The 23,557-nt window shown below is 41.4% G+C and overlaps 4 protein-coding genes across 5 annotated transcripts; 1 reads left to right on the plus strand and 3 right to left on the minus strand.

Annotated features, from left to right (window-relative positions):
- Positions 1 to 608: 608 nt before the first annotated feature.
- On the plus strand, positions 609 to 8,906 carry LOC113127541 (keratin, type II cytoskeletal 8-like). Of its 2 annotated transcripts, XM_026302219.2 has the most exons (12): positions 609 to 750; positions 1,384 to 1,443; positions 1,541 to 1,583; positions 4,966 to 5,220; positions 5,957 to 6,165; positions 6,278 to 6,338; positions 6,441 to 6,536; positions 6,872 to 7,039; positions 7,169 to 7,294; positions 7,383 to 7,603; positions 7,728 to 7,753; positions 8,304 to 8,906. In XM_026302219.2, the coding sequence occupies exons 4-12, from the start codon at positions 5,086 to 5,088 to the stop codon at positions 8,465 to 8,467; spliced, it is 1,206 nt and encodes a 401-aa protein (XP_026158004.1). In that variant the 5' UTR covers positions 609 to 750; positions 1,384 to 1,443; positions 1,541 to 1,583; positions 4,966 to 5,085; the 3' UTR covers positions 8,468 to 8,906. The 2 variants fall into 2 exon arrangements, with proteins under 2 accessions (XP_026158004.1, XP_033181493.1); XM_033325602.1 differs by lacking the exons at positions 609 to 750; positions 1,384 to 1,443; positions 1,541 to 1,583 and having other exon boundaries at positions 5,034 to 5,220; positions 8,255 to 8,446.
- LOC113127542 (keratin, type I cytoskeletal 18-like) lies at positions 2,233 to 4,751 on the minus strand. Its single transcript, XM_026302222.2, has 7 exons — positions 4,355 to 4,751; positions 4,025 to 4,107; positions 3,698 to 3,854; positions 3,434 to 3,595; positions 3,235 to 3,360; positions 2,787 to 3,016; positions 2,233 to 2,523 (listed from the first exon to the last, which is right to left on the minus strand). Exons 1-7 carry the CDS (start codon positions 4,718 to 4,720, stop codon positions 2,508 to 2,510), a joined length of 1,140 nt encoding a protein of 379 aa, XP_026158007.1. The 5' UTR covers positions 4,721 to 4,751; the 3' UTR covers positions 2,233 to 2,507.
- Positions 8,907 to 9,661: 755 nt separating the features above from the next.
- LOC113127410 (G-protein coupled bile acid receptor 1) lies at positions 9,662 to 11,418 on the minus strand. Its single transcript, XM_026301945.1, has one exon. It carries the CDS (start codon positions 11,231 to 11,233, stop codon positions 10,178 to 10,180), a length of 1,056 nt encoding a protein of 351 aa, XP_026157730.1. The 5' UTR covers positions 11,234 to 11,418; the 3' UTR covers positions 9,662 to 10,177.
- Positions 11,419 to 14,550: 3,132 nt separating this feature from the next.
- aamp (angio-associated, migratory cell protein) lies at positions 14,551 to 19,280 on the minus strand. Its single transcript, XM_026302255.1, has 11 exons — positions 18,990 to 19,280; positions 18,666 to 18,809; positions 18,470 to 18,589; positions 18,143 to 18,282; positions 17,661 to 17,805; positions 17,345 to 17,428; positions 16,717 to 16,832; positions 16,469 to 16,563; positions 16,111 to 16,201; positions 15,482 to 15,636; positions 14,551 to 15,278 (listed from the first exon to the last, which is right to left on the minus strand). Exons 1-11 carry the CDS (start codon positions 19,078 to 19,080, stop codon positions 15,203 to 15,205), a joined length of 1,257 nt encoding a protein of 418 aa, XP_026158040.1. The 5' UTR covers positions 19,081 to 19,280; the 3' UTR covers positions 14,551 to 15,202.
- Positions 19,281 to 23,557: the final 4,277 nt, after the last annotated feature.

The following is a 23,557-nucleotide window of genomic DNA, read 5'->3' on the forward strand; positions in this document are numbered from 1 at the left end:
TGCATAATTAAAGAGAATTATTAGTCCTATATAAATATATATATATGAAAAAATGACATTTTTGATACGATATCTTTTACTCCATTTGGTACTCTTGCTTCCCCCTCAACTCTCACCATGCAATATCCATGTACTGGATGATTTCAGTTCTCCCTCCTTCCTTCTTTGTGCTTTTATGTCATCTGTACTATTGTCGTTCAAAAAAATAAAAGACATCACTCTTACAAAAACACATTTCTGAATGTTGTGTGTAACTAGGAACCACTGTCTGTGTTTGTGAGGCCATAAAGTATTGTGTTGTAAAATCTTTTGACTTTGCATTGAACTGGAAAGAGTTTTGTTGAGAAAGAACAATTTCACAGTAAAGGCTGGATAAACCTGCAGCACGGTTGATTTCCAATTAACTCTGATGGACATAGTCCTGTGTGCATTTTAAAGGTGTCATGAAATACCCCTTCTTAGCACGATAATATCAGGTCTGTGGAGTCCTAAGAAGACTTTGTGACATGCTTGTGTAAAAAGTCAACAAGGCTCATCCACCACAACTCACCCGTCAACCTGCCTGTCTGCAGGGGATCCAAAACAACGCGTTTTGGGGGCGTGCAGGCTTCCGTCCACGCACCAGCTGATCGGCTATGCTAAGCTAGGCTAGGCTAGGCTAAAGCCAATAATACAACCTACAATATTTGACCCAGAGTTTGACCCAGGGCGAGACGAGGCTCCTGAACCAGTTGGGCCACCTCCTGTGAGGTTAGTTATAAACATTACGTTTATTTTCTGTTTTGTTCGTAATCTTAGCGACTTTAGCCAGTGAATGTGCTGTTGATGCTATTAGAACAACTAGAGTCGTGTTTAAGGAGAAAACGGCAATAGAGTCAAATATAATATAAATGATAGAGTAAATAAGGAGGTTTCTGTGTGTCAGCAGGTGTTTGAAGTGACTGCAAGCCAATGAAGTCAAACATATCATCACTAAGAGTAAATAAGGGAGGTTTCTGTGTGCCACTAGGTGTTTGAACTAATTGCATGCAAGAACAATGTTTGTGCTAAACTGCAGTGTAGCTTTTCTGGTCTATTACACACGGTAGACAAATATACACTGAGTACTTCTGTGTAGAAGTAAACAGCAGGTTTACTTTGACCAGCTGTAACAGTAAACTACAGTGTTACAGTCCTATATTATGTGGTCCACACATTATATCAGATATATTTGTTGATAGATAAACTTATACATATTCTGTTTGTATTTTGCACCTGTAGCTTGTGTAGTTGCACCTGATGTCTGACACACATGGGATTTGATAACCTATGAAGTTGTTGGTGCACTAAGGTTTACAGAAGCAGCATTTGCAGTGTAGTGATTTTGTTCCTTTGCTGCAACAGGTTGATATTGTCCCACTGCACCTACAGAGTCGAGAGTGTGCTGCCAAGGGGGTACCACAGGTATCATAACTACCTGCTCTATACACATCAAGTACTTACAGTCACTTTATCTTCATTGGCTTTACTGAGCCTCAGCTCATGACTTTGCCTACACCAGGTCACCAGGAGGGACCAGCAGTGAAGAGCCAGCGTTATGCATGGTAACTATCCTGACCTTGAACTTGTGTGTTTGAGCTGACTGTGGGCTCCTGTGTTTTTGGGGAATAGCGCAGCAGGTATTTGCTATATTATTCTTTTTCCTTTTTTGTACATGGTTTTGAAAAACCTGTAAACAAATTAATCTAACATTACTGTTACAATTAATTCATCCATCCATTATCTGTACCTGCTTATTCCTTAACCAGGGTCACAGGGATCTGCTGGAGCCTAACTATTACAAGTAATATTAATTTAAATTAATTCAAACATTAAAAAAAAAACATTTTTTGCATCTTATTTCTCCTTTAAAATCCTTGGCTGTGCATTCAAAGTAAATATGCAAAAAGCTTTTGACATTTGGACATCTAAAGTTTTTGCACACAAATGAGTTGTAATAAATCTCACAGGTGAAACTTTTTTTTTTTCAACTATTTAGATTGTTTTAAAGTTTCTATTCACATCCACATGTATTTTATTTTACCAAAACCTCTACATTTCCAAATTAGCTGGAATAAGTCACAGTCTGTTAGGGGTAGCTGCACTTTGTGATTATTGCTGTATATTTTATGAAGGTAGATGAGTTGAAACCAATAAAATACATTTGAGCATAATTCATATATTAAAATGAGTAAATGAAACACTGCCAGGAGGTTTGCTTTCAAAATCAAATTTATTTAATGACAGCTGAGTAAAATGCACCCCACACACAAATAATTAAGACCCTCATTCTTTGGCTTTTAACTTCATTCTTAAACTCAGAGGAGGAAAAAGAAGACAGAAGAAGAAAATAACTATAGTTTTGATCTGCATTATTGGCAGCAACCGTCCCAGCATAATGATGCCTCCCTCCACCACTTCAGGGGTTTATTGATTCACTGGCAGGTTTAGCAGGGTTGGATTTGTCACAGGGCTTCTTTTACTTGACGTCAGCCGTTTGTTAGTCTGGAAACAAAAAGATGAATCAGAGTTTAGAGCTTGTGTTTCTGTTTTTCCTGGGATTCATGTGCTTTTTCTAAATCTTTGTGATTTATGATGTCATGTTTAAAGAGCTGTGAGTGTGTGCAGTTACAGAGTGAACTCTTCAGCATACTCACTGAAAAGAAACGGTTGGATACCTGTGATCATGAATGTTTTGTACACCCTGAGCAAAAGGGGTTTGATCTAAAGCTGTGACCTCATCCAGTATCCATCATGGCCGCACTCACCTGTCAGCTTCGGTGCTCATTTCTTGCATCAGCTGCCGGTACTTATTGATCTCTTCCTCCAGCTTCATCTTGACACCCAGCAGGTTTCTGTTGGTTTCCACCTGCTGCTCCACCTGTGACCTCATCTTTTCTAGCTCCCTCTGCAGGTCCTCTATCTTCCGGTTAAAGGGGCCCAGTCTTTGGCCACACTCCAGCTTGTTGTTCTCCAGCACATCCTCCAGATTTCGGAGCTGAAAGGAAAGCATGGAGTGATTTTTGGCCACGTAACAAATCACTGCAACTCCCCAGGAGTTGTGGCTTTTTCATGTTCATAGTTTTTGTTGTGCAAGAGCAGCTCCAGGTGGTAAAGTAATAGCTTTACTGCATAATGACAGGACAGACACAGATGCATGTGAAAAGGAAAGATGTGACATGTGACTATGGTGAACAGGCTTTTGTGTGTGTTTACCGTGCTTTGCAAACTCTGGATCTTGGTAGCCAGAGTTTGGCTCTTTTTGGACAAGTCCTTCAGCTCCGCCTTTCCAGACTCTACGGCCTCAGTGTTCTGGGCTTCTGCCACCTTGATGGTTTCAAACTAGAAATAGAAAATCAAGATGAGAGAGAGGAAAAGCGAAATAATAATAAAAAAAAACATGTAGGTACTGTACCTTGCTCTGGTACCACTCCTCAGTCTCCTTCAGGTTTTTCTCGGCCACCATTTCGTACCGTTGGCGGATCTTAGAAACGATCTCAGGCAGGTTAGAGTTCTGGGAATCAATCTCCACCTTCACCTCAGAGCTGGTGATCTTCTCCCGCAGGTCAACGACATCCTAAAAGAGTAACAGTTACAGATTTGCATATAATTTCACACATTTGTTAGTTCACCCTGAAGTGCTTGTGTGTTTGTGAATGGTGTTGGTTTCTAGCCCCACATCCTTGTGCTCCTGCTTGAGGCGATCCAGCTCCTCCTTCACCAGCTCTATCTCTTTCTTTGTATGTTCGCAGTTCAGCTTGGTGTCCTCCATGGTCTTCTTCCAATCGTCCAGCTCTTTTTCTAATTCGTCTATTGCCTTTTTCTCGTTGTCCAGCCTGCAGACATGGGGAGGGGCCCAACAGACACCACTGGATGTTAGTGTTTCATTTTACAGTATTCTATGCTGTAATGTGAATATTTGACTGCAGCAGCAGAAACCATAAAAGGTATGGTACTAATACAAGAGCTGCTATTTTTATTTTGAAACCATGGAACTAAAACTCACTTCTTCTTCCAGTCCTCATTAATGAGTTTGGTGTTTTCAATTTTGAGCAGCAGACTGGCATTGTCCATGGTGATGTCTTTGATCTGAGCAGATACATTCGTGATGTACATTAGTAATAGTTTACTGAAACCATCATTTGGGATGAAAGTATTTAATTTAGCATCAAATATTTATTTCTAATATTTAACATAATTAATACGACCTATTCTCTAAAATATCAGTCAATATAAAAATGAGAAATTAATACAGTGTGAAACATGAAAGACCCTAAGTTTTTTTTTTTAATGAAATTTTCCTCTAAGGATGAAAAATAGAAATCTGATGAACAACCTGCTTGATCAGTTCATCCAGTGGCTTCTCCATCTCATCCCACTTCCTGCCCTCAGGTATTTTCCTCTTGGCTAGAATGTCATCAATCTGTTTCTGCAGGTTGTCGTTCTCCTCCTGCAGCTGCTTCACCCTGCGCAGATACTCGGACAGCCGAGTATTCAGTCCCCGCATTTTCTGCCCATCGTCCTGGGGAACACCAAGAGGGTCAGGAGCGAGGGACTGGTTCGCTGGTTCGAAGAGCGGTGCGCTAGGAGAATCTCTCTCCGTCTCATTGCGCAGAACGTTGCGCAGCCCCTCCAAGTTCGCCACGGACGGTCTGGAGCTCCTTGCCCCACCGTACACGGTAGCGGCTGAGTTTGACGGCATAGTCACAGCTGGATGGGAGACAGTGGCAGAGACGGTTTCAGGCTGGAGAGTGGGTGGAAAAGACAGCTACTTTTTATACCCGTTCTTTACGCACAAATCCGCCCTCAGTAATGCCATTGGCCTCCGGTGCCTACCACCACTGCTGGACAAACCGGTTCTGAGTAGAAATTCAAGTTTTTATGTTGATCTTTTGATTTTTTTTTTCTGTAAAATCCCACTTCCACCTCTTGATTGGACGCATCCAGAGTGTTAGGGAGGTGATGGGTAGTCCTTGGCCACCTTAAAAGCAGGTGATGGGACGGCTGTAGGTGTCTTCGCCGCACACCTATCCAGCTTCTACACTTGTCAGTCTTCCAAGCTCCACTATGTCTACACCAGGAGGCTACAGCAGCCAGTCGTACTCCCCCGGCAGCTCAGGACCGGCCAAAAGCCAAGCCCTGACCGAAGAGAAGAACAAAATTGCTGGACTGAATGACAGGTTCATCCAATTGATTGACAAGGTTTGTAAATGAAATTATTATTATATTGCTGGTAATTAGCATAAAGCTGCAGATTTTATATACAGGAACAAATTGCTTTATTGAACCAAGACTTCAGTGAGGCAAAAAAGTCAACTTGATTAAGAATAACAGAATCAAAAATGGATTAAAATATCCAACACTATGATTAGATCAAGAAAAAAATGTAAAATAAGACAAATTAGTTTTTTTAAAGAGTTTTAAATGTTTAGATAGATTCTTCAAATTTCTACTGATTACAGTTTAAATCCCACATTTCAAAGCTTATTTAATTTTTTATTCACTCGTTTTAACATTATCCATTTTTTATAAAACCAAATTAATATTCAGTTTAAATAAAATGAGGCTTTAGCCGAGGGTAGTGTTTATAAAACCAGTTTTAGATCCAGTCTTTCTGCTGAAATTAATTCTGACCTGAGGCCATGAAGTGTTTTCTTTCTAAGCTTCATATGACAGAGGCATTTGTAGGGCGCCACCTTGTGGACAATGAGAAAGCTTTAGGACTGTGGTCTTAAAGCTCGAATCAGCCTGGAATATGTAGGACTGAAGGTGCTTTTTACATAAACAGAGAGAAATATATACTCAGACTGCAGATTTCTCTACAGCCGCTGATATTTAGTTTCACCCAGTGCATTCATTTAGACATGACAGTCCTTTCTGAATACTTTTCTGCGTTTTCTGTTCAGCATCCCCTCCACTTTTTCTCTTTCTGCATCAGGTGAAAAAACTAGAGGAGGACAAGACAACGCTCCAAATGAAGCTGAAAATCCTGAAGGAACAGGAGGACTACAAGGGGAACACTGATGCCATAGTGAATCAGGAGGAGAACAAGCTGAGGCAGCAGATTGAGAACTTACTGTTTGACCGTGAAAAGCTGAAGGATGAGCTGAGCAGGAAACAGGAGGAGGTGGAGGACACCAAGAGGAGGTCAGAGTCTCACAGTGGAGCAGATGTTATTTCTAGTTTACACTGCACCTCCATCAATTTTGAATTATGTGATTATTGGCACAAATTAATTTTTATTTTCGATTGGTGCCAGATATGAGGACAAGCAGAAAAAGACAGCTGACCTGGAGAGTCAGTCTGTTGTCGCCAAAGAGGTACAGTAAGCTGCATATTGAGTTTACCATTTAGAAACTATGTGCACACTCATAATTTCACTTAATGGCCAAAGTTTAATGGACGTGTGTGTGTGTATGCAGACAGTAGATAAAGGTCACTTGGAGGAAGTAGAACTGGTTCTGGAGCTGGAGGACTTGATTAGAAAGCTGGACTTCCTCAGGGCCGGATATAACGAGGTAACTGTGGTTCATTTTATTTCTTCTCCTTTGTTTTCTTTTCTCTCACCTTCGTACATTCACAGTATAACAGCTGACATTAGAACAGACACAACCAGCAAGTTGTCAGCTGCGTGAAAACATATTGTGGCAAGGGAAATTGAGATGTATGATATATATCTGTTGAAATAAAATAATGTGTTTATATAAATGATAGTGTTAGATCATATAGATGAATATATCTGAGTGTTATGATGGATGGTCTGATATGAAGACATGAAACAGACAAACTATCAAAGAACTGGATAAACATAAGAAACATTTTCTCATTAACTCCTCATGTTTGCTCCCTGCAGGAGCTTAAAGAGCTGCAGGCACAAATCCAGAGCAAGACGGTGATCTTACCAGGCAACAGAGACAAACGCTCTCTGGACATGGATGACGTCATTGCCGATGCCAAGCAAAAATATGCTGAAATGGCTGCTAGCAGCAGGGAGGAGGCTGAGCAGTGGCACCAGAGGAAGGTGAGGAGGGATTTATCAAAATACAAAGTGATAGATATAGTAAAACTTTCAACAGTTCAACAGTTACTAACAGTTCAACAGTTACTAAATTAAAAACACTGAAATTACCCCCCCCCCCCCCCCCCCCAGATGGAAGACTTGGTTAATAAAGCGGAACGGCGTGAGCAGGATGTGCGTGATATAAAGAGAGATATCTCAGACATGTTGCGCCTCATCCAGCGGCTCAATGGAGAAGTGGAATTTCTCACAAGGAAGGTTGGGATCACACACGCTTGTGTAGTTCAGGTGTAAGTGCGTACCTGGATCATCTAACCAGCCACTGATCTTCTCTTCTCTCTCTCAGGAAGAGATGCTGAAAAAGGAGATAAATGACGTTAGAACAGAAGGGGACAACCAGCTGGACAAGGCCCGGGAGAACATCGCCCAGCTGGAGGAGGCCTTGAGAGAGGCCAAGAAGAACTTGACAGAAAAAATCCGTGAATACCAAGAGCTGATAAACCTCAAGCTGGCCCTGGACATTGAGATTGCCACTTACCGCAAGCTGCTGGAGGGCGAGGAGCAGAGGTATATCCGCAGATTGAACATGCATGAGCTTTTATTCCGTGTATTGAAACATGCTGCTGTTTAATATTTACCACAATGCATCAGTGCTTGCACTAACACTCGTCTCTGCTCCATCTCTTTCAAGAATAAACGCCTTCATGCACAATGCAGGTGAGAACCATTTTGTTAATTGTTGTAAACCTAGCAGCCAAAAAAAACCGTAAAAAATCAGAACATGGTATTCAGGAAGTCTCGATGTGTTCAGAGCAGGTACAGCTTGACAAGAGGAAAATGAATTATGACAGCGGTTCCCACGACTTCTGGCCATGTCTCCCTGCATTAAACACTGCATATATAGCTTCCACCAGATTTTAAAAAGTTTTTGTTGTCTTCCATTGTTGTATGTGAATATTTTAACATTTAAAACCATCCAGTTATTCACAAGGATCTGGGCATCCTGACCCAGAATGGTGTTGAAAAGAATTCTAACTTCTGTAGAGGTATACAGGAAAGAAATAAAGGAAGAGGAGCAAAAAGGTTTCATTTAATTTAAAAAAAAATCCTAAAAATGGACATAGTAACACACCTACATCTATTTCATACAAGTTCACTTAATTCTAATGACTGATTCATGTTTGCATCCCACTAAAGACAAACCTCTCTTTTGCTCAGATTTCTAAAAAAAACAAACCAACCAATCCAAGTCCTTACTTGCACGCAGACGTTCTCCTGCCAGAGAAACCGCTAGCCGCAGAGTCCACCACTATCCCAGAAACCATCTGCATCCCACCAGAGTGCCCCACCGTCAAGAAGCGCCTCCTGATCCGGGTGGAAGTGCTGGAAGGTAGAGTCGTGTCCGAAAGCACCCTTTACACCGAAGATTAACAGAGACTGTGCCTCATTCCTGTCTGTAGCGTTACATTACACCTGCAAAATGTGAATTAAAAGATTGCTAATTAAGTTCTCTAAATTAAATACTAAATTAAAGTATTTGTGACTCACCATCAAACTGACTTTTAGTACAAAAATGAATCTCTGTGTGCTTTGTGCTTTCTGGGAGAGAGAGCAGTCTTAACATTTTTCCTTAAATCCATCCTTGAAGTTGGACTTGGATGTGTGTCTTATCAAATCTTTTCTTACTTCGTTTGCAATTGCACTGACTTGTAGTCTTCTTGGTGCTAGGAGTGTGTTTTTCAGCTGTCTCGCTTGTCTCACCTGTTTGTGAGCTGAATAGGAATAATTTCTCTTTGTAAGACAGAAAGTGTGAAGCTTTGTTAATGAACAACAAAATAAAGAACTTATGGGGTGAAGCAGGTGGTTTAAATGACTGATTTCTGTACTGTTGGTCCATTACTGACTGAAATGAAGCAGACAGGGTCAATATTTCCTATAATCACAGGAGGTCACATTAAGTGGAAGCAAACATGGATCTTGGGTAGCAGCACACACATGCACACACTGTTTTGTGTCTGTGTGCTGCATCTTTGCTGCAGGTGATGTAGGGAAATATTTGTTTCCAAGCCTGACATGGTGTAGATTTCTTGACCACTGGTTTGACTGGTCAGTGTCACTAACAGAGGAGCTGGAGCCCAGCAGTCTCACCCTGTCATCACTTCCCCTCAGTCCTCCTGACACATACGTACAGCATTTTCCACTGTGGGAAAACATACTGGAACATGGCGTAGCCAGACAACACAGACACATATAGAGAGTTACCACAAGGTTATATCCCATTTCTCTGAATGTCTCCCTGCAGTTATGTTTTCTCTGTAATTTGATTAAAATCTGCTCCACCTCCACAGACAGCCTTTGCTGGCTCTCTTTTCCACCTACTTACTGTATCTAGACATCTGTTTAATCAAATCTCAAATACACATCTCATTCATTTTAGTGACATCTTTAATCTTTCAATCCAAGCATTTGGATGAAGCATCTTTCTCTGAAATACAGGGCTGTATCTACAGGATGTAAACCTTCTTTGGATCCAACATTGGATCTAATGGAAATTCAAAATTTAATAGATTTCCATTTCCCACTTTTAAATGCAAACATCTTTTTTCTGTGTGTTCTTGCTGAAGATCTAATCCCACATGTCTTGCAGATATATTACAGACAGTGTGTGCATCCCTCTCCCCTCTGCAGCTTGCATACCAGTGCGTAGATAAACACTGGGAGAAGTACAGTAGGAGTAAACACTGCAGGCAGGGGGTGATGGAGAAAAACTACAGCCGATGAAACTGAAGTGTGGAGCAGGCAGTAAAGAGAAACGAGAACATACTGTTTAAGATATATTTATCAGATGTAAACACTGATACAAGTTTAAGCTTTCACATTTAGCAGCTAAATCTTTATGGCAATCGGATTAAAAAATGTATTCCTGCTCCATCACTGGGTATTTAATGAATGAAAGAGGGGCCTTTATGAGGAGCTCATGGATGAAATGTAAGTGAGGTGGAAAGGCCTTAGGCTCTAACAATATTTTAAAAAACTATGCAAATGTGGGTTTGTCAGTAGCCTATACATGCAGTTCACCAGTTAGTCACATCAATATTAGATTTTTTGAAGATATAAATATTCGGTTTCATCAGTATGTTCTCATACAACAGTTTCCTCTGATTCCTGCACCTTCCGGCTCCATCTGTCTCTGAGTTTCTGCAGGACTTTGCATGCAGGTTCTGTATACTGCCTGTTTGCAAGGCCGAGCACCAGCGGCACCACAGCCATGCTGCCAATCCCGGTGCAGGACAGCACGATGTGCGTGGTGGAGCTCCACTTGGTGTCGCTGATCAGGAACACTACGCAGGCGTGCATGTAAATGAGGTAGGGAACCCAGCATGCGAGGAACGTGAGAGACACGGCCACCACGCAGCGAGCGTACCGCAGGTTGAGTCTCTGCTCCCGGTCTGAGGCCTGACTTCCACGGTCCACTGCACGATGCAGGCGGCAGATGTCCTGCAGCTGACCTCTTGTGATCCTCAACACACGACACGTCATGCCGGCGATGGAAAGAATCGCAGGTAAGACGAGTCCATACACCTCCAGGTAGATGAACGCGTTGGGGAACACTCGCCTGTACGAGCAGCAGGTGGTTCCGTTTGTTGAACAGTTTGAAAGTGGCGTCAACTTTGCACAGCAGCTGCTCCAGTCCGACCCGGCCCAGTTATTCCACCCAAAAGCGGGCAGACAAGCGTAGACGAGCGGCGGCAGCCACACCGCAATCAGCGCCAGAGGAAAACTGCGGTGCATCCACAAGTTGTTGTAACGCAGCGGGTCGACGATGCAAATATAGCGCTCATAGTGGACCATCACCAGGTTGGAGAGGAACGCCAAGAAGAGAAAGTTTGGGAAAACGTGAGCCAGCAAACAGGAGCTGAAAGTCAACTCCCGGTTCAGGCCCATTAATGGGATGAAGGGCAGCGCCACACCCGTGCACATGTCAGCCACCAGCAGGCTGAGGAAGAAGTAGTTGGGGGTGTTGTGGAGCTGGCGGTTCCAGGTGATGCCCAGGATAATGAAGAGGTTGGCCAGGATGATGGAGGTCGACAGGGGAACGGTGATGGTGTAGATGAGCTGCTCCCCAGACAGAAGAGCATCCATGGTGGGTGAAGTGTGCAGACTGTTCCCACATGTGCAGCCTGCCTCCTCTCCCATCAGTGCACAGCTGGATCTTTACTCAAGCTGTGGAAAAGTTTAACTTGACTTTAGCTTTGAGCAGGTTAAGTTGATGTAACACCTAGACAGAGGATTGAAACTCTACTGCTGCCATCCAGTAAGTCATCAGCTGGGCCTGTGGAGCTTCACCTCCCTGTGTGGCTGCTTTAGTTCAGGAGCTGGGACATGTCCTGAGGACAATTGAACAGAGTTTATAGCTGTTTAGATCCAGGTGAAAAGATGTGTACATATTCTCACAGTGAACCACAATAAAACACACCTCCATCACTCTGTTTTATGCCCATATGCTTTATGATCTGCTTTTACTGTGTCTACTTATGGACGTCAGTTTTTTGCTTCTTCATAATAAATAGAGGTCTTGTAAGCAACAATAATTTAAATAAAAATATATACGATAACATTAAAAATAGATATTGCACATTAGTATTAACTGCATTTTAAGCAAATACTCATTTAAAAGGTGAATACACAGAAGCAATATGTTAACATTACTGGTTAAAAGTAGTTCAGCTTAACTGTGTGTTTTAAATTGGATTTATCCGACTTACATGGGTTTTTGCTAACATGTATTTAAAAGCTATTTCCAGAGCTTCCTTCTAATGAGGTGCAGTTTTTGTTAAATAAAATGAGTTTCAAAAGACAAATCCTGCCGTCTTTGAAATGTAGAAAGTGATGTTATATACAGTGATATGATTAGAAACATAACTAGTAAGACTTTACCTTTTAGGGATTAAACGTCCAGTCATGTCTCCTCTGATAAAGGAAATCCAAATAAATGAAAGTTTCTTATCTCTCTCCCTGTTCCTCTGCATGTCATAGCCTCAAACAGAAGGTTCAGACTCCCTCGTGAAACCACAGGAGCGTCATCTTTATCCTTTAATATCCTTCAAGCCAACTCAGCCCCAACAGTCTTTTCAAAACCCACAGGAGGTGCAGAGCGAGCGGCCAGTGCTGTTCCTCGGATACTTTCAAGAGGAAGTGCACTCTGAAGGAGGAGGAGCTGGACTCTATGTCCGAGGGAGGCTGCTGGTTGTACTGAGGATGAGGCAGTTTCCACTAATCCCTGAACTATTAACTGATTGTTCTAACTACATGTAAAAACAAAGACGTATTTGCCCACCTGAGCATATACACACTGTGTACATCTGAATCCAAAACAACTGTCAAACTCCTCCAAACACAGTTGGATGAGAAGCCTGTTGTGCTCACAGACAGTCTGGTGCAGACCTGGTGCTGAGATGGACGAGCTCCAGTCAGATAATGTCCAGGAGCGTCTGGAAACACGCAAGGAGGACAGGCTGGACAGAAAAGCACAACAGTTTCCCATCGCAAAAGAGGAGACGGAGGATTCTGGCTTTCCTGGAAACCTGGGCCCCACGCGACACTAAACAAATGATGTTATCTTCATATGTTCATACACAGTGGAAAAATGATAATGGGATTAATTAACGGTGCATTCAGACCTCAGGTGCCAGACAGCACTGACACTAATTTTAACAGCTACAGGTTCAGTAAATAATAGTATATTATTGAATCAATGATTGTTGTATGGAACTTCATTAGTTTGAGTTAGTTATAATAATCCACTGATGATTCTCCTGTCAGTGTTTGACTCTTCATTTTCTTTAATGCTGACTCACGTCTTCCAGCTCGATTTATCACCTACACTTCAGCTCACATTTCAGCTCCTTTTAGTGTCTAAACTTCCGCTGGATCCTGAACCAATTTCAGGACTTTAATTTCATCTGATGCTTCATCTCTGTTCAGAGTTAAACTGAAACTCTGCTCCTTTTACTATTCCCATATTAGCTTGCTGTAACTATAAAACGTCTGCTTTAAATGCATTTAAAAAATAAACTATATGGGAGTTACAGGCCCACGAGTCCCTTCTTAACAGGACTTTTAAATCAGCCATTGTCCTGATCTGTATGAATGCTGTACATGTTTTTATAAAACAGATGTATTGGGAATGGATTTGTCATTGGACTCCTCTTCATGTTTACCTTGGCGGCTGCATCTGTCTCTCTCTGCTCAACCAATTTGTGTGTTTGAAAATGAGCTGCAATTTAATAGATGAGGCTTTAGCCCCATCAAGGTTTAAAGGTGATAATCCCGGCCACTCCTCGTTTTTGTCTCCACAGAGGCTGACCTTTGAGGCCAAACACACTGCGGTGACAGATGAGGAAAATAACCTGGTGCCACTGAACGCCACTCTTAACAGATGTTGTTTTCCTCTGGTTTCTACAGTCGCTGAGCACCATCTCTGCTGCGGCTGAATGTTGGGTGAGTTTTGTGCAAAGAATCTGACTATAAACGACACAATTATAGTACATAATGTACTATACAGTAAATGTATAAAATAAATATTCACAATTATTTGTTATAATGCACGAAGTTAACATTATTATTTACATGTAGACGACTTTTCATGCAGTAGATGGAAGTCAAGGTTAACACATAATTAACCCTGATCCCTCTACTCTACACTGAGAGTAAAGTATGAGAGAGAATACTTTTTCAAATCTACATCTGTAGATCTGTAATATTTTGACATTTATCATAATTATTCATGATCATAAAATCTGCACTCAGAAGATAAATTACCATCTATACAGCACAATAAAAACATGTGACAGACTTATTTAAGGAGTTTTGTCCACTAAAGTCCACAATACATTTTCTGCATGAACTGAGAAGCAAAGTACAAGGAGGAAAAAGTACTCGTGCACAGGATGCTGATTTATGGTTGTCTGATCTTTGTCAGAGTCCAAACCTCAAATCCACTAATACAAATGACTGTACAATAGACTGTGAAGTATACATTTCAGTGAGTCTCTGCTGAGGGTTTTTTTTACTCATACTATGGTTTACTAATTTTCAATTTTTTGTTTAGTGAGTATTTCTGAGTATTTAGTATGTATTTTGTGTTTTTTTAATCCAGGGTCAGCCAGTAGACCATACTCGCCACCTCCACAGCCTTTAATCATATCTAGGCTGTTCTTTCTTTGAGTTCTGCTTCCTGCCATATTCAGACTCACTCATCTCCCTTCAGTCATATCTGATAAAACAGATGAGATGTATCTGAGTCTCAGTTTAATCATTGATACTGTCTAAACAAGGAAAGACACCACTTGAATTTAAAAAAAAATGTTAGTTAGTTGGATCTTTTTCTCAACCACTGGGTTCAGCTGATGTGGCCGAAAATAGATCCAAGTATAAACAGTTTTATTGGGTTGAGTTCAAGTGTTTGAAGAGACAGGGATGGGCATTAGTCACAGATAACAGATAACACAGTCCATGGTTGAAAATGAATTTCAATGGGTTCCCAGAATAAAGTATATGAATCATACACATGATTTAACAATATGGTGATGGACCAATCTGAAAGATAGAAGACCACACACGCTGAATGGAAAAACTGGAACAGAAAACAAAAATGCAAAGGACATTCCTCTATTCACTCTGTTTTATCTCTAAAAGAGTTTTGAGTATAGAAGGGTTGTCAAAGGCAGGACATTACAATGAGTCAACAATCCAGTACATTTCACTTTGTTTATTCTCTTACAGAAACTATGTCCTTAGAATAAAGTGATGAGGAACAGGTTAAGAATCACACTTAACGCACCTTTATAGACAGAAAGATCTGCCCTTTGTCACTCAAATCAGACTCTCAGTATGTTTTTCCTCTCAGCTACTTCATGTTTTATTGAGCTTAGCATCAGCCAACTACTTGTGAAAACAGGAAAAACTGGATGTTTCAACAAAGCCGATCAGATAAAATAGCAAGGCCACACAACCAATTATTTTTAAATCCTGAGGAGAGGGAAACCTGTTTATTCTGCATTGTCAGAAAACAAAAAGTCTCATCAATCCAATGTCTCTGCTACTTCTCCTGAAATACTGAAATCTCCTCTCCTCGTCTTCTTGTCCCTTTTCCTCCAGCTGTCTTTACCGATCAGGTCTCTGGAGGCAGAACACTTTCGCCTGGTTGTCTCCTGAGGCGGTTATTGCGAAAGACGCTTCCCTGAACGAGACAGAGACATGGCAGTCAGGCTGATGACAGAGATGAGTAAGAAACATGATTTAATGCTTTTACACAGAACTTAAGTGCTAACTTTAGTAATGCAAAGGAACAGACCTACTGAAGTGTCCCTGCCTGTATGCTGGTTGATGTCAGTGGGACAGTGCAGGAAATAAGCATCTGTGTATCTTTCAGTGGGGCCGTACCTGTTGATGGTAAAATCGAGGATCTCTGCAGTGTGGCCACGATATTCAGACACTATGTTGCCAGACCGTGCGTCCCATAAACGCAGCGCTCCATCTAAACTGCAGGTGGACACCACAGAAGATGATTCTTCCCACTGCAGGTGAACAATGCCAGCCTGGGGGAGATGGACACAGACAGGAGTCTTATGTTGACAACAGTGGCTGTGAACAGTTTAAACCCAACTTCACTCTGGCTAAACAGCTAATGCTCATATTTGGTTTGCAGTGTAGCTACAATATTTAGTGGAGGCTGATATTAGTGGCCTGCTTGGCTAACAACCCAGCTGGTCACGTAGCTAAAATGCAGTTACTGCCTTATAATTAGAGTGAAGGACAGGGAAGTTAGCAGTGTCACTACATGCCACCGTTAAATCCAGAATTGGTTTTCTTACTAATAATGAAAAGCATATATTTGTTTCTTAATTAGACTTTCTCTTTTAGGTTTTTTTCTGTGGAGCAGCAACCAAACCAGACGGCACCAGAAATAGGTGTGTGATTGGGCTGCAAGTCTCCATACAGTATGGAGGTATGCACTGGAACTAAACTAAAGCACACAAACACAAACTCTCCCTTGTTTTGCTGTTTGTTACCTCATGTTGGCACCTGTGCCTCAACACCTGTGTTGAGAGGTCATATATGGCCAGAGTCCCATCCAGGTACGCTACGGCTATGAGAGGCAGGCTGGAAACCATAAGACAGATCAAACAGTTGGAAAACTGTAGTAGAGATGTGAAACAATTTTAGTATTTCTCAATATACTAAATGTGTCTGTCTACTTTAAGTACTGTAAACTATCAGTATCATATAACTTTGTTTATTTCATCTCTCGGTGAACAACGGTTCATATTTGTGGTGTTAACAGGTCAGTTTTCACATAGTTCAAACACTAACTCCCATAAAAAGGCAGCTACTGACTTTCATGGATGTTTCCAATGCTTTACAGCTTACATGTTGCAGAATCCCACAGACTCCACAGAGTTGGTTTCTTCCTCGTCTTTCGAACCTTTTGCTTTGCCTCCCTCCACAGAAAATGACCCAACCACCTTCACACACAGATATTGGCAGCACACAGGCACTTTAGTCATAAAATGAAAACAACAACAGCCTGAAAACTGTTTCTCAGTTGCAAAACCTATCCCTCCACATTTGTCAACATGCTTTGTTATTGCACACAAGACAACCTTTGTGACACCCACCTTGCCTGTGGTGGTGTTGATGAGCTTAGCGCTGCCATCCACTGAGCCAGTCAAGATGAGTGAGCCATCCTTGTTGCATGCCAGGCAGGTCAGTGACCCCTGGTGTCCATCCTGACCTGTCAAATGACATCAGGTCAGATGTGCGTTCCTCAGAGATGATAAGCAGTAAACTCAGCACTTATCCTAGTTTTTCTCAGTTGTTTGCACAAAAACTAAACTACTTAGTCCCAAAGAGTCTTACGTCATGTGTTTACACTGTTTCTGTCTTTGCTTCTCTTATGTTTTTTGTGGGGCAATAAATCTGTGATACTTTTGTAGTTAAACTTACTGGCTTTTATTTTTTTGCCCTTATTTCCTTTAAAGTAAAACCTGAATCTGCCCATTACATTATGAACCCTAGAGGCAGAATAACTTTGCCATCGGTGTTTGAGCAGCAGAATAACATGAAACATGCTCCAGTGAGACACTTCCTCTAAAACTCTCTTATCTTAAAAATAAAAATCTCCTCTTTGTTTGACCTTATTTACTTCAGTAATCTGATGAGCTTGTTTGATTGTTGGACTAAGTCACCCAGGATAACACAATCTACTAAAACCCTAAGATCTAAAAGTAACAGAAAGTTAGTCACCTTTAATGACGTGGATGGTGTTACCCTGCTTCAAATCCCACACACGTACTGTCCCGTCCTCATAACCCACCACAGCCCGTTTACCTGAAGAAAAAAAGAAAAATACATTATGGATTGTACTTTAAAGTGAAATGTATTCATTTTTTACAACAGCATCCTTGGAGATAGTATTTATGAACTGGTTATGTATGGGATACAGAGTAAGGATTTCATAAGGAAGTCCAAAATCCTGTAAATGTTTCCAAGACTTTTAAATACTGTTACTCAGAATTCCTTTATAATGAGTGATGATGTGGTTTGTCTTCTCATCTCTCACCATCTGGTAGGACTTTGCCGCTGGTGGCCTGGCATGCAGGACTCTGGAAGGTTTTACAGTCTCCTGCAGGGATCTTCCACATCCACACACTGCCATCATCTGTTCCCGCCAGCAGCACCGGTGCGCAGGGATGCCACTCCAACCACTGCGGAGGAAGTAAGGCAGACAGCCACCAATTAACAACTACTTTACACACAAACACACAGATTATTGGCCTCTACTGAGCAGTTGTTATAATAAGGGTTGTTTGCTTTGCTAAAGGGTGACTCACTAGTCGTGGTTGAGCAAAGAGAAAACGTGTGATCACTCGCTTCTTCCAGAGACCAGAAATTCTCAGCCCGAGTGATCATCCTCTCATATTTCCTCTTAAATTCCTTCAGCCCAAATAAAACACGTATCACAAGTGCTAACAGATGCACAAACTAAACAGACACAAACTCACGCTCAGGCTCATGCAGTACTATCAGTCCTCAGGCCCTCACCTCTAGATCCCCGACTTCGAAAGACCAGATCTCCTCTTTGGTTTCGATTTTCCAAACTTTAATCATGCCACTCATGTCGCCCGAAGCCACCATGGAGGAGTCGTGGCTGAACACAGCACAAGTCACTGAGTCTTTGTGACCTGTGGAGATCACACACACGTTTTTCTGAATTGCAGGCAACTTTGACTTTCCTTTACTTCAGTATCTATGTGGTACTGCCTAAACGATTAACAGGTTAATCATTTACTTGACTGCTTCAGTATTTCTTCTGAATAGTTTAAGTACACACTAAGTAAACGCAGCTGCCAGTCTACCTGTAGCACTCACCTGAGCACTCCAGGACAACTTCCCCGTCGTCCACCCTCCAGACATAGGCTTTATCATCCTCTCCTCCTGTCACAGCCAGGCTGTTTGTGGCAGGATCCAAGCTCACACAAAACACTGAGCCTGGACAGAGGTGGACAAGACGAGATCAGACCTTGAGCAGGCTGAAGCTGCCTGACAGTAGCAGGACTGAACTCACCGGTGTGTTTGGAGAAGGTGACATCGCTGTCATCCTGCTCAGCCTCAGCCTCCATCTCGTCCTCCGTCTCCCAGCCTTCGTCGTCATCGTTTGCATTTCCAGTGTCTTCAAAGTCCACGTCCTCCAAGTCATCAGCCAAGTCATCTGTTCCCAATCAGTATTAACAGTTAACGAAGACACAAACTGAGCCACGATCAGCTGGAAAACACAACTAACAACAATCTCCCTGAACTTCTCTCAGCAACGAGGTGTCATTTGCTTTTCTGTCCACCCTGAGAAGACTGATGATGTTAGAGACACACTGGAAACTAAGTTTGTACCCACCAGGACCAGGCTCCGCCTCGTTCAGGTCGATAACTTCAATAATTTCCTCATCTCCGTGGAGCTCGATCTCATTACCCTCCGTGTTGTCCATGCTATTAGCAGGTGAAGCTAGTAAAGTTAGCTAACCTGACGTCGCTTTGGCCTAAAGTTACTTTCGGAGAAAACCGTAAGCGACACCTTGGCTGACTAACGTGGCATTTAATGTTGTACGGACGTATTAATTACGTAGTAGTTAAATGTCAAAACAGCTGCCCCCCCCCCCATGTTTTCCTCACGTGTTACCTGACCGGAGATACCGGCGCATAATGATGACGAAATAAACCTGACCTCCTCCCTCTGCCTCCGTTGTGTTGTTTACCTCTGCGACCACAAGGCGGCGATATTGTACACAATTAACACGGTGAGCCACAGTGTCGAGGCGATGAGCAAGAAACAATGCGCTGCAGAGTCCTGACATAAACATACACATATTAGCATGAAATATACTGTAACAAAGTGCAAATACTACTAATACCAATTGTGTATAATGTACCTTGTTGGGTTTAACTGCTGCTGCTACAATACTTCAATACTGCAACGATGTTTTTGTTTTTATTATGAAAAAAACAAAATATATTTGTTTCACCATAGTAGGAAAGTTTATTTGTATAGCACAGTTCATACACAGTCATTCAAAGAGCTTTACAGAAATAAATGACAAGTTAAAAGTACACAGGCAAGAATTAAAATAAAAAAGTAAAAGAGATAAAAAAAAATAGGAGAGAATAATTAAAGATAACACTTTTGATTCAATTCAGTTCAAATACTACTTTTTAAATAAAATACAATTTTAAATATAATACAAAAACTAAAAGCAATCATGCTTAAATTTTAATACATTTTCTGTCTCATCATGCAGATATTTTTTATTTTCTCTGCTACTGGAGCACATTGATTAACCATTTAACAGAAATAAATGACAGTGAAAGTATAGTTCTTGTAAATAATGATAGGGTACTGTGATAACAAAAGTGATGTTAGCTACTTTTTTCTTAGTGTAGAGAGCAAATAAGGGTGAACAGGGACACATTAGGTTACAGGCCATTTGTGTGGTCCTTCACATATATATGTCACTTTATTATGAAAAATGGAGTTACAGTTTAACCTCTGACCTGTATTACATACATCATACATCAAAATGACACTGTAAATTGGCTGAATTCTGAAATGTTACTACAGTATATTACAGTATTTGTAATATACTGTAGTAACATAGTAAATTATTAATTGGGTTTGGTTTTCCTGTTAGGACTCTGTGTTTCATGACAAATATTATGAAGCATTTCTTGTCCAGATATTGGGCAGTCAGAGGACGCTGATTTGAGAACTTTTGTGATTAAATCACAGTCCGGCTGTAGATGTTTGGGGATAAACTAAGAAAAAAAAAAAAAAAATTGAGGAGAACGTGTCCTGCTGATCCCCAGTGGAAAGACACAGTGGGGCCCTGTAGTGAATGCCAACCCCCAAAATATTCAAACAGCCAGAAATAAAGGGCCAATTTTAAATTCTTCATGTTCTTCACGTCAGCAGAAACCCAGCCTGCTGAATTGTTCTTTGCTCACTTTCTACAATGATCAGTGAATTTCTTCCACTCCAGGGCTTCTGAGCCTGACCTTACACTGCTGTGTGCAGAGGGAATGAGAAGAAAATCTTTTGTTTCTGAGATCAAAACAAGGGCCACAGACCTGACAGTCCACACAGCAGTTCACTCCTATATTCATTAGACTAGCCGTAAACCACAGGCATAACATTATAAGCAAAGCAGTCCTCCATTTTAAAAGCAGCTCTTCTGTCTTCATAATCCCTCCATCAAACATTCCCTGGCCAGGGATATTTTATGAACACTTAACACAGTTTGTCTACTTCAGGTTTTTTGGTCGAAGTTTTATGTCTCTTGCTATATGCTGCTGGCAGGGCTCACGGACTGCATGCCCAAGTAAGTTTTACCGACTGCCCCGGCCCTCCATTTCAAGCCTTCCCTGGAAAAATACAACCAACTCACGATGTGGTGAGATATTGGAAACATCAGGGTGTACATTATTTAGACGTTTTAAATCTGCAGTGAGTGAGAGATTTATAAACTCCACATTCGCTTATGAGTAATGCTGGAAGAGGCTGTTGAACTTTCATACTGAAAAGTTAGATCTGTTTCTGCAGTTTATTGTTTTTTCTGGCTGTAGTGTCAGCAAAGGACTTCATTCAGCTCCCATTCATATAAGTTAAAAGCCTGTAGCGTTGTCGAATTCATTTGGGCATATGACTCACGTTTTGGGGGTAGCAGCTGATTTTGTTGTTTTCTGTTTTCCTTTTGAAATGGCACTTAGACCATCATGAGACACTCAAGCTCTCCATTAAAACCCAGACTTAGGACATTCTTTCAGGCTTAGCAGCTCCCTAAGGCAGTGTAGTTCATAAATTAAGTTCGGCGAATGGAGATAAAAATTGATGGGTCACATTAAAGCTTGGACATCATGACTGGATAAAGGATGGAAAGGTGGCGTACTTCATGTTGGGCGTGTAGACTTCAGTCTGTGGTCAGGAGTAACAGGAGCGACCATATTTCATAAAAATTTTACCTTGTTGTGTTGTTGCTTCAGTAAGAGAACAGAGTACGTCTTCCACTGCTGGAATTCACTTACATTTTTGCAAAATACGTGACACTCAGGCAGAAAGAAACTTAATTTGCAAACTGTAAAATAATGTTTTTAGGGTCAAGAATACTATTAGAGTAAATGTAAACATGGTAGGGTCATGCTTTTGGGTGCAGCAGCAGGCTCGAGGACTGCTCCGTATCGATAGAGGTTTTCTTGCGTACTGCATAGTTTGGTTTCGTGTTTTGGATCTGTCTATTTTTACCCAGATGCTCTGGAACAGCACTTTGGGTGGGCTTTGCTCTGCCGTCATTAGGACAGCAGAGACCAAGAGCGACCCGTCATAACATTTCTCTATTTATCACTCTTCCAAGCTGCTTTATGTCGGAAAAGCAGGACCCGGGGTGCTGTTACTTTATGGGGTCACATCCCTGGAAACACACATGATATGGAGGCATATTCATCTGATTTCTGTGTGTGTGCGTGCAGAACACGCACCTTTACAAAGACACACATAAACAGTATCAGTAAAAAGGCTTGGGAGCTGTTGCTGTGTGAGAGGTAATTACTCCATGCAGCTGAGCGAGGCTTTGATGGAAAGTTTTAGACTAACTCTAAGAAGCCTGGACTCTGCTTCTTGTTAACAAGAACTCTTTTATGACTCCTTTTCACACTTTTCTCTGAAATGCTCAAGTTTCATGGCATCCTGGAAAGATTTTGTCTCAATTTGAAATAAAAGCAAAGTAACACACAAGAAAGGGCTTAATTTACCTAATCCCATGGATATACTGTATGTCGTAGGTTGTCATTGTGCGCTGCCATCACATGCTGTCAATGCACTGTGAGGTGTTTAGAAGTGTTTCTTTCTTTTTGGCAAAGCGAAGCTTCTTTATGACACTGAGGTCTGTCTGCTTTGTTTGCGTGTTCTGCCTGACTCATGTGGGACCGTGTTGGGTGAGACAACGGCTTCCCTTCTCAAACCACTAACAGCCAGTTGTGTGAGTATTGCAAGTGGTTTGGTCTACAGCCTGTGTGTGATGTGTCTGCTGTGGTAGCAGAGCGGTAGTTTGTGCAGGCCCTACACTCGCCTGATTTTTTTTTTTTTTTTTTTTTTTTTCCCCCTCATTGCTGCTCGTCCTTCTGCCCCTAGCCAAAAACATGATGTATTTTTGGAACATCATTACTCAGGACCTGTGTTTTTAGCTGTACCCATGTAAGGTCCTTTGGTGCAGACGCTTTTGAAGGCATCATGCTCAAAATAAGAGGATTTATTGCAACCCATGCTGGATATAATACTGAAGTGGAAAGAGGTGATAGTTTATTCCTCTGGATACAACATTGTTAAACTAACATAATCAGTGATTTGGCAACCTGAGTGTGATGTTCACTGAATTTCAAATGTGCTACTCTTCTATATAAGCCAGTCTAATCCCTGCTTTGACATCACTGCTCTGGACACACTCATTCACACATATACATGTACACACATTTGAGTGTTTTATGCATTTCTGCTTCAGTAAAAGCACATTGGAGAAACAGATGCAAATGTCCAAGAGCAATTTGTCCCATTTGCTTTATAAAAAAAAAAAGAGCAGATAAGTTGTTAAATACTTTGCAACTTATCCACAAAGTCAAATCAATCAGCACAAACCATCTTATTCAAACATCTTTTACAGAGTTTTACTGGTTTGCACATTTAACAACAAATATGTCGTTTTTATTTTTTGTCCACGGTGGCACTGTCCACCACGTCGACTGACAGCTTTTCATGGATTGTCAGTACATTTATTATGGTTTCCGTACTTGGTAACATATCTCAATAACTACTGGCTGGATTGCTTTGAATTTGTTACAGAATGCTGTGAACCCTTACTTTTTCTTCATCAGCCCACAGCTTGGCAAGTTTTACGTGTAGCGTTTTTGTTTAGTTAGCATTAA

The sequence above is a fragment of the Mastacembelus armatus genome, chromosome 2 (genome assembly GCF_900324485.2).
Source record: "Mastacembelus armatus chromosome 2, fMasArm1.2, whole genome shotgun sequence".
NCBI classification, from domain to species: domain Eukaryota; kingdom Metazoa; phylum Chordata; class Actinopteri; order Synbranchiformes; family Mastacembelidae; genus Mastacembelus; species Mastacembelus armatus.